The sequence below is a fragment of the Oryza glaberrima genome, chromosome 11, assembly GCF_000147395.1.
Source record: "Oryza glaberrima chromosome 11, OglaRS2, whole genome shotgun sequence".
Lineage (NCBI taxonomy): Eukaryota > Viridiplantae > Streptophyta > Magnoliopsida > Poales > Poaceae > Oryza > Oryza glaberrima.
Window position 1 is genome coordinate 5552146 of NC_068336.1, and position 11167 is coordinate 5563312.

Here is an 11167-nt window from a genome sequence, read left to right on the forward strand (position 1 = left end):
TTCTCTGTGATTACTTTGGGGATGATAGGATTTAATCATGCGCTAATCAGATTCCTTTCCTGTCGTTTTGACACACAGGAAGATGCCTCAAATGATGCCATTTTGGATGGTGTTCAATCTGAGACACAACACAGGTCACATTTCTATCTCTTAATCCGGTCCTGTTGATAAACACGTCTTCACCCAACTTAGGTGAATATTTTTATCTGCAAAAATTCATAGTTTCATACCAGAATTTAGATTGACAGATTGCACATTATGTTTCATAATTTAATTATATATAGATTGCACATTACATTAGAGAGAGCAAATGCGCAATACAGAAAGGCGGCGAACAGTGTAGCGGTGGAGCCAGCATATATAGGCTCAAATTGATCGAGCCAAAGGCTATCCGCTATCGTAATTTGCGCAATTTCATATTTGTCTTGTAAATTTTCAGAAAATTCACAGTACTATAATTTGTGTCCACCCATGTTATCCATGAACAAACCTGAAACCGCATTCCTGCAACCGTGGCTAGCTTATTGCTGCAGCATAGGTAGTTTTAGCCTCTTATTTTCTCCGTTTATACAGTCGCCGCCGCCGTCGATCGCCGGCGGCGGCATCGATCTGGCTGGCTAGTCCTCCATCCTGATGATGCAGCGGAGGCTCTCCCCACTGAGCATCAGGTCGAACGCCGTGTTGATCTCGGAGAAGGGCACGCTGTGCGTGATGAACTTCTCCAGCTCCAGCTCCTAATTAATTAACCAATCCATCAGGCAGAATTGTTATGATCAGTCCAAGATGATGACGCATTTTTGCAGGCATTGATCATCATCACTAATCTCGAGCTGAAAAAGGGTATGGATTAATTGATAATTTGGACCTTGTTCATGTACATCTCGACGACGCCGGGCAGGTCGGTGCGAGGCTTGTAGTTGCCGAAGAACGTGCCCCTGAGCGTCCTCTCGTTGAGGAAGTTGGTCGGGTGCGTCTTGAACGCCGCGTCCTTGCCGGCGACGCCCACCAGCACGGCGACTCCCCACCCCTGCATCGTCGTCGTCGTCGTCGACGGCGACATCGTCGTGAAGAGGGTTCAGATCATTGATAGCTGATCACTGAAAACATATGATGGATGGATGATAGATTGATAGGACGTACGTCGTGGACGCACTCGAAGGCGGAGATCATGGCGGCGGCGTTGCCGGTGCACTCCACGCTGCGGTCCACGCCGCCATTGGTCATCTCGATGATCACCTGAAACATTTATCGTGTTGACCATAGGATTTAGCTCAACCAAAGGTGCTACGCTCTCCATTTCATATATTTTTTTTTTTGAAATGAATACTACCAGGTTTTTGCCCAGTAGTGTAATTTTATAGATAGAAGAAAGTTATTTACAAAAAGGAAAACAAAAAATTACAAATCGTTTTGATTTTTTTCTCAGTTAAACTTTTTAAAGTTTAATTAAATTTATAGAAAAAAATATCAACACATTTATAACATTAAATTAATTTTATTAAAACCAACTTTAATATATTTAATAATATGTTTATTTTGTTTAAAAATATTGCTATTTTTAAATATAAATTTAATTAAACTTAAAAAAAGTTGACTAGAAAAAAAAATCCAAACTACTTATAATATGAAACAAAAGAATTAAAAGAATTACTATAATTTGAAGTCTTGTGTGAGAGCATGAAGAGAGTGTACCTGCTGAACGGGCTTGTCGTAATCCTTTGGGTTCACAAAGTCTGTGCACCCAAACTTCTTAGCTGCAAATGCAGAGGAAAAAGAAACCCAATGTGACATTCTGAAGCTGACCTTCGTTTTGTCTTTATTTTAGAAAAAAAAAGGGCATCTGAATTTGCGTGGATTCATCTTATATATTTTTCTCAATAAAAACAGTAGCAATATTTTTATGAGAAATTATGGAGACAGGATTCTTGCAGTATACAGTTTAAATTCAATAGAAAAAAAAAAGACATTTTCCATGTTCAAAACAGAGCTGTAGTTACCTAGTTCGAATTTGGCCGGGTTCAAGTCGACGCCAATAATCCGCGAAGCACCAGAGATCCTTGCACCTTCCATGGCCTATACATGATCCACTCACCAAATCAGTCATCTTCTTTCAAAATACTATTACTTGGAACAGAAAAAAGATGATCATCAATGGCTACTCTGTCTGAGAAGAGTAGAAGTGACAGTCACTCACAGCAAGACCAACTGCACCCAGGCCGAATATGGCTACGGTGCACCCCTTCGGTGGCTTGGCGACATTCACGGTCGCGCCAAATCCTACAAAAACGTACGTATTATATTCTATAAATATATTCAAAAAGTTGATGATCAGAGTTTCAAAAGTTTAAACGAATTTTGCCTTAAACGTCATATATTTGTTACTCCTTCTGTCATATCCACTCAAAATCTCTTATATTTTGGGACGGAAGAAGTACCGGAGAAGTACAATATTTCTCCCATAATTGTGGTGTATGTAGGTCGCTAGGGCCCTGTTTAGTTCACACCAAACTTCCTCCAAACTCTCAACTTTCCATCACATCACATCACATCCAAAACTTTCTTATTCACATAAACTCTAAACTTTCCCCAAACTTCTCCCCAATTTCATGAAATAAACACAGCCTAGGTTGTATTATAAATATGTCCTACTCTTACAGTGGCAAAAGTTTTACCTTGAAAAGTATTTTAATTATATCATAAACATATTATATAATCAACAAATACAATATTTATAACCGAAGAAAGAAAGTACTTCCTCTAGTTTTTAAATGTATGATGTCATTAACATTTTTTATAACGTTTAACCATTCATCTTATTTGAAAATTTAGTATAAGTATGTAAAAGAATAAGTTAAGATTATAGTTTTTTTATGATAAAACAAGTTACAACAAAATAAATGTTATTTGTATAGCTTTTTTTTAATTAAATGAATGGTAAAACGTCGCATTGAAAATTAACATCGTCATACATTAAAAATCGGGAGGGAGTACAATATTCTCCCATGATTGTGGTGTGTGTGTAGGGGTGGGCAGAATAAGATCAAACAGAAGAACCGAACCGAAAAGACCGAGACCGAGACCGAGAAATTCGGTTAGTAATTCGGTCTCAGCCTGTCAAAGACTGAAATTTGTTAAGGCAATTCGGTTATTGAGCTCGGTTAACCGAATTAACCGAGAAAACCAAATTGTGGCCCAATAAGTCCAGGAGGCCCAATAAGCCCAACACACCTCTAAACCCTAGAGGCCACCCGCTCCAACCCATAGGCCGCATCCCTATCGCGCCGCCCTCCACATCGCCTTTCATCCCGCACGGCCACGCCACCTCCGCCTCCGCCTCCATCGTGCAGTGCAGCCGCCTCCTCCCTCTGCCCTCCGCCTCCACATCGCCGGCGCTGTCTCCACCTCCATGCTGCCTCACCAGTCACGCCGGGCCGCCGGCCGCCAGATCCATAGTGCCGCGCTGCCGCCTCCGCATCCCCATCCATCCCACGCCGCCACCTCCACTCTCCGGTCTTCGGCCTCCACCTCCACATCGCTGGCACCGTCTCCGCCTCCACGCCGCCTCACCAGTCGCGTTGGGCCGCCGGCCGCCGAATCCATCCTCCGCCTCCACCACGACGCGTCGGCACCACCGTACTCCCACCGACCATCGTCGCATCGGCGTTGACGGCGTGTGCTGCCTCCAGCCGGCCCTGCCTCAGCTCCTCCAAATTCGGTCAGACCGAGACTGAATTTATCGGTCCTGACTTTTTTTGGATGAAATTCGGTCCTGACTTTTCAAAAACCGAAATGACCGAAAAACCGAAGACCGGGACCAAAATTTTCGGTTAGACTGAACGGCCACCCCTATGTGTGTGGATGTTGTATGGATCATCCTACTTAAACCTCTACAATGAAAAAAGAAAAAAAAAGCTTTCGCATACCGGTGGAGATGCCACAGCTGAGGACGCAGACCTTGTCGAGCGGCGCCGCCGGGTGGATCTTAGCGATGCAGCCGACATGGACGACGGTGTACTCGCTGAACGTCGAGGTGCCGAGGAAGTGGTACACTGGCTGCCCTCTTGCGGTGAACCTTGTCTGGCCGTCGCCGATCATGGCACCGCGGTCAGTGTTTATGCGGAGGAGGTCGCACAGGTTGCTCTCCTCCGACAAGCAGTGCCGGCAGTCGCCGCACTCACCGGTGAACACCGGCAGCACGTGGTCGCCGGGGGAAAGCTCAGTCACCCCCTCGCCCACACTCTCCACAATCCTATGTACACGTACAAACAAAATTATTTAGAGAAATTTTTCAGTACTTCGAGCTACCAAAATTTTTAGTGCAAATTCGGTACCTCCTAGTATAAGAAATAAGATGTACCAAATTTTACATTGGAAAATATGGTACTTCCGGTACTTCCTTTAAGATTGTAAAAATCACTCAATTATTTAAGCCTGAATTTCATAGTACAGAATTACACGTCGATGAATTGCAAACTATTTTGCCAAGATGATACTACCTCCATCCCAAATTAGTGGTCGTTTTGACTTTTCTCTTGCAATATTTGACCATTCGTCTTATTTGAAAAATTAGTGCAAATATAAAAGCGAATAAGTCATACTTAAAGTACTTTTGATAATAAAGCAAGTTACAAACAAAATAAATAATAATTCCATACTTTTTTAATAAGACGAACGATCAAAAACTATAAAAAAAACTCAAAGCAACAAGTATTTTGGGACGGAGGTATTAATTGTTTGTGCCACTGAAGATTAATGGTTCTTGCTGAGGGTGTTCTTGGTTTGTAGTAGTTCTTACCCTCCAGCTTCGTGGCCGAAGATCCGAGGGAACACCGGAGTTTGCCCCTGACAAGAATCATTCAGTTTTCAGACCTATGTTCAACCAAGAACCAAAAAGATTAAGAAAATTCAAGCTAGTAAACATCTGAATAACAAAAACTGTATATTTTGGGAATTGTTCACACTCTGCTTCACATCCAAACCAAGAGATGGTAAAAAAATCTAGCATAATTCAGACACTGACAATACTGAACTTCAGTCTGTAGTTCTTGGCCATACACCAAAGTGAATATAATAGTGATGGAATTGGTTCAGAATACCTTGGCCTCCCAGAAGTAGACGTCGGTGTGGCAGAGCGCCGTGTAGAGGATCTTGAGGCGAACCTCCATGGCTTGCGGCGGCGCAACCTCCACCTCCTCGATCGACAGCGGCTTCCCGGCCTCCCATGCCACCGCCGCTGCAAACCCAAACCCAACTCTCCATCAAAATAACATTTCAGACTTCAAATCTGCATGATATATGAGTGTACATTTTTTTTTCTGAGTTTAGTGTCCTTAAAATTGTGTCCATGTTATGATGATGACCGAAATCGGCATCAGTGCAATCTGAGTTTATTTTCCCTGGAGAATTTCATCTTGGAAGAATTCTGCAAACATGAAAAAACCAGTGTAAACCAAGACTCAGACCTTTGCACTTGATCACTTTCCCAGCAGTTGCCATGTTGTCCTTCCAAGATGACACTCTTCTGTTCTGTCTACTCCAAGATGATCTAGCTAGCTAAGTAGCTATGTGACTTGGGTGCTAGCTTGGGGATGGATCATAGTATATGTAGACAGATGAGGCGCCCTCACCATCGCCCACTTGGCCTATCAGCTGAATTAGCTGCCATTCTTGCGCCTGAGATTGATTAGGGGATAGTTGGCACAACTAGTCAAGGCCAGTGACATGACATTGCCCATCACCTCATCTCACAGGTCACTCCTTGGAAGTGTTCATGGGATGACCTGTGGATACAGGGAATGTAGGCCTCACAAACCATAATTCGTCCAAGTTTTGGTTTAAGTAGATTCAAGCTAAATTCCCCTTGTAAAGAGGCAAAGGATACGGGTTTAATTAAAAAATCCTCGAAAAACCATCAGGGCATGAAGGTGTATTAACTATTTTGTGGGAGAAATTTTATGATCTTTGAAAGGGTACGAAAGAGCTCCACCGTAACTTCTCAAAATGAGTGATTTTATTGTTCTTGAGAGGTACCAGGAGGCATCACTTCTTTTTTTTAAAAACCAAAAATTATATCTTGAAGGGTCACATGGGGCTTGAAAATGTATTTTCCTTGTGATAACATTTATAGTTTAGATATTTTAGAGGTGCTTATCATAATAACGAAATAATGTATTAGAGGTGCATTCATGATTAATGGTTGATATATCTCTTTAAGTGACGTCTCTCTCTCCGAGTCATGTCGAAATGCCACTACGGTCATGGCTAATTTTCACATGCTTTCTAGATCAGTATTAAAGTGGAATCATGTCGTTGGATATTTCCCAAGGGACGACCTACCTAGGAGAATACAGTTCACATGAAACAACTCAATTATTATCTGATAGATCAAAGTCTGATTGCAACACACATCACTACAAATACGACTGACAACGTATGTGAGGCAAATTGAATGCCATATCTTCGCAAATTTCCAGGATTAGGATTGATGCACAATCTTGCTTGCTTACGTAATGGTAAGAAATTATGCATTAACCATTAGCCTCTGATTGTTGTTTTTTTATAAAAAAAACAATATTTGCAAAATTTTCATTGATTCTTCCGGTTGGTTTCCAAATTTCAACTCGGTGATGTGTTTCTTCTTCAATTTTTCCACGACTGGATTTTTGGTTGTCCTTATTAGTATGTGTCTTTTAAATTGCTGGTTTACCCATGATTCTCATCTGTGGCTTATGGTGTATGTTCATTCTTCAATTAGTCAAGCAAGTGTGGTTGCGAACATTCTAGTTTCGACTATGCCATGTACTCCCTCCGTTCACACATACCTTTTGGTTTTGACTAGCAATGGATCAAGTTCGACCATTATTTTTCAAGCAACATCAAATAGGATAGTTTGAAATGTAAGATGCTAATAAAGTACTTGAGATTACATTTCTAGTAGTGCAACTTTGATGTTAAACAATTACACTGTTTTAAATATAGAGTAAAATGCACGGCCGATACCTAAACTTGGAGCACAGTGTCACTTACATTTATTATCTTGTAAATTGCTCATCTATGTCTGCAATCTTGCTTTAATAACATATCACCTGAGGTCTAGGGTGCTGACATGGTTGTCCACGGTGACCAGCATCTTGAATTTTAGCCTCCTTTAAAACCCACCATGGTGATAAATTTGCACTTAGCCCTTCTCTCTAAATTTGTCTCCAATCTGACTCCTCTCTTCTCTATCTCCCCTCTTTTAAATTTGGGTGGGGAAAATGGTGGCAGCGCAAAGTGCGGTAAGGGTAGGGTGTCTAGGAGGCGAGGGAGGAGGCAAAGTATGGCATCTTTTCATCGTCACTGCCATGGCTCCTCCAAGTACTCATTATTTTCAAGTAGCCTAAGGTCCATCGTTCATCTTCACGATGATGATGGGGATGCACCAGACTTCCAAGATCATCCTCTCCCTATTGTGCTATCTATCTCTGATTGCCGACCCTAATCGTCTCTTTTTTTCCTCTAGGGGTGCGGTAGGAGTGATGGTGGGAGTCAAATTGGGGGCGCCGTACTTTTGGAGGTGCCTAGATACAAGATGTTTTCCACTGTGGACAGCCACGTTGGCACTTGAGACCGGTCAAAGGCACTTTGGACTTCGAGTGATACATTAAACCAAGATTACAGACCTAGATAAACAATTTACGAGATTATGGACCTACGTGACACCCCGATCTAAGTTTAAGGAGTGACCATGTATGAGTAAATTTTACTTTGGACAAACCAATGTTTTCACTTTGGACTGGGTATTTTTACCTTGGTGGCACTTTGGACCTGTAGTGACCTTCGTATTCCACTTCCGAGGTAGAATACCAGTCTATGGCTCATTTCTCAGTAAGAACCAACTTACTATGAAATGGCCACACTAGAGTAGCATAAAATAAACAATTGTAGAGGAGCCCATGAAATAAAAACCATAAGAAAATAGCTTTTGTCAAAATAATCACTATTAACACATTGAAGACTTTCTTCTATTTCTTCATGACTTTCAACTTCTAGTTGATGTATAGATCTAAGGCACTTGATCAAATCAATTGTGTAGAACCTTCTCGTTGCCTAAGAGTTACCTCAATCATCTACAAATGAAGAATACACATAAGGGATGAGTATGAAAGGGACTCAACAAGTCCAACTATAGCAATCCAACAAATATATGCCCATAATCCACCTGCATAATACATATATCTCCAAAGCCCCATAACCGAACAAGGATTTTTATGCATGTTTATAAAACAGTGTTATAAAAGATCATATCAAGTAATTATAAAATCTATTACATATAAGGTATCATAGGTATTAGATCCTCCGATAGGTTCCTTTCCTGATGAGTTCGCAGTTTCTACACGAAACAGGGAGTGACATATCACAATTCATACACTCTGTAGAGGTGTGTCGCTGTACCCACAGACGCCTTAAACCTTTTAATGCTCACGCCCATCAGCGCTTGAAGCACACTTCACGGTGTATGCCAACAAGGCTAAGAACACAAACTTTTCATCAATCCAATATGTCATACCTTTTGCAGCGATCCCTTCAACAACAACAACAGATCATTGGATCCGACAACAACAGCGATCCACACCCTCTACTCGAATTCCGCAACAACAGAATCCTCATCGCTAGCCCAAGCTCACAAGGTTCACAGAAGTTCTTAAACCACAGAGATAAGCCAATAAGAAAGTATTACTAGGCTAGTCTGTCCCATTCCAGGTTATGTGGTCGACACGATCGCTACAACGCTTGCATGCCGTATAACAAAACCTTATGATGATCAATATATGTAACTGAAACCCCACCACAATGGAAAGTTCGGAATGCACCCATAATATGACCGGCTGCTCCACCAGTTAATTAAATCCATCAACATATTTATTTTAATTTCCTAAAGTACAATTTAGTGCAAGGTGATACATATAGATTGAAATTACGAAAATATAACAATAGTTGGTCAAAAGTGTTGTACTTGCTTGAGATACCCGCAATCTAAGAACGAATACATCAATGAAGAACTCCAAAAAATCCAAGATAAATGACCAATTGAAAGAAATAATAAAATACTACTAAAATGAGAATGGCTATATGAATATGATGCATATGCAGGGTTGTGGACTTGTTTTTATTACCCTTGTATAAGTAAAGTTAGATGTATTTTTGATTTGTCTGCATAAATAAATTTTAATTGTAAACTATAAAAATAGGTTTCCGAAACACATATTACACTCTTATTTTAAGAAAGAGTAATATTTCACTTAGAAAAAAAATATTCAATAGCCTCTAAATTTATTGCTATCAATAGAATATACATTTTGGTTGTTTGAAAAAATAATTTATAAGGTATATTTTGAAGGAATATTTTTATTTGAATTTATAAGTTAAGTTGTATTTGTATTGATCTAAAGAAAATGTACACTTCAAATTAATTTTAAAAATCAGATGGACTGAATAATACTAAGTAACTACACCAGTATATCAGAATTTGCAAGAAATAGTTTTGAAGAGTTTAAACTAATTTACATATGTCCCAATTCCCATACGTTCTTTTGTATTCCTTTACTTTGACTCCTTTAACTAGTGACCGAATCTAATTTATATCCCTAAACCATAATACTGGATATCTCGACTCCTCAACTATTAAAACCGGTGCAATTTGACTCATTCGGTGGTTTTGGAGGGCGGTTTTGCTGATGTGGCGCCTACGTGGCGGTGTTGATCTGGTCTGTGTCCCACATCAATGGGTCCCAAAAATATTTTTGGTTAATGATAAATGGGTCCTACATATATATATTTTTAAATTCTAATGCCACGTGGAACAAATACTAGATCAACACCGCTATGTAGACGACCACGTCAGTGAAATCATCCTCTAAAACCACTGAGGGAGTCAAATTGCACCGGTTTTAATAGTTGAGGGGTTAAGATATCCGGTACTGGGGCTAAGGGATACGAATCAGATTTGGCTACTACGAGGGAATCAAAGTGAACTTATTCGTATTCTAAATAATTCTGCATTTAATTTCTTGGGCTAGCCCATCTAGCAAAGCCTCCAAAACTCGAAAAGCCCATCCTTCTCTCCAGACTCCAGCGCCGCCGCTTTCCGGCAGCGCCGACAACGCCGCCGCTCTCCCAAGCGCCGGCTGCCGCGACCCACTCCGGCGACCCCCCCTAGCAACCATCCCGCAGTCGCCGCCACCCTGAATTGGTCCCGCAGCTCCCCGCGAATCCGGCCCCAAGCTAACCCTAGCCGCTGCCTCCTCCTCCTCTGCTGCTGCTGCGACTCCCTACCGCCGCCGAGGTGGCCGGTGCTGAGCACCGTGCAACTCCTGTGGCCTACGGTTGGTTATCTACTCCAGAGGTGAACTTCTTCCCCCTTCCTCTCATGTGCTACGATTTGTGTTCTCTTCTTATGGGTTGATGTTTCTGTGAACCAACCGTGATGACTATAGACTGCTCCCATTGTTCAACTTGATGTGCTCTGCTAATGGCTTATTATCTGTTAGTTCTAAGTTTCTAGTTCAATTGACTTGCTATGTATGGTTGGATGATGGCTATATGTTATGGTCTTATGGACGAATGAATGAATGCTCACATAACTGCTCACTAATAGTAAGAGCATACAAAGTTGTTTCTTATCATATTTGGTGTTTTTGAAGCATCAATATTGACTATAGCTGCTCAGGAAATACAATTCGCGTCTATATGCTCATTTAATTCTATTTTTTTGTTATTGGCTGGAGGATATAGTTCCCTTTGTCTCCTTTTTCCATATGCCATGACAAGTAGTTAGATTACATATAGTTGAGTAAATTGCGCCGTGGATGCCACAACTTGTGTGTGAACAATAGGCACATAATTTTAGATTTGCAAAACTACGGAGTTGACCCATGGCGTGTGTGGCAGGGCTGTTTACTGCCATGCTGATGTCCCGGTCAATGCAATTGGGCCATGTGTGCCTGATTGCACTTGTTGGTGCATTGACAACATGATTACAATCTCAAAACAACATTAGTGTGGTATGTTTGCACTTTTTTCAAGTTCCATGATGAAACTGCAGTCACCACGCACATGGTATCCACAACATAATTTACTCTATAATTTTAATATCACCTGCCTTTTAATAGTTCCAAGTTATATTATT

At 41.1% G+C, this 11167-nt stretch overlaps 1 protein-coding gene across 1 annotated transcript; it reads right to left on the reverse strand.

Moving 5' to 3' along the window:
• Nucleotides 1-249: 249 nt before the first annotated feature.
• LOC127753743 (alcohol dehydrogenase 2-like) lies at nucleotides 250-5679 on the reverse strand. Its single transcript, XM_052279168.1, has 10 exons — nucleotides 5463-5679; nucleotides 5097-5233; nucleotides 4796-4842; nucleotides 3924-4249; nucleotides 2195-2277; nucleotides 1998-2073; nucleotides 1693-1754; nucleotides 1141-1236; nucleotides 866-1027; nucleotides 250-734 (listed from the first exon to the last, which is right to left on the reverse strand). The coding sequence occupies exons 1-10, from the start codon at nucleotides 5494-5496 to the stop codon at nucleotides 618-620; spliced, it is 1140 nt and encodes a 379-aa protein (XP_052135128.1). The 5' UTR covers nucleotides 5497-5679; the 3' UTR covers nucleotides 250-617.
• Nucleotides 5680-11167: the final 5488 nt, after the last annotated feature.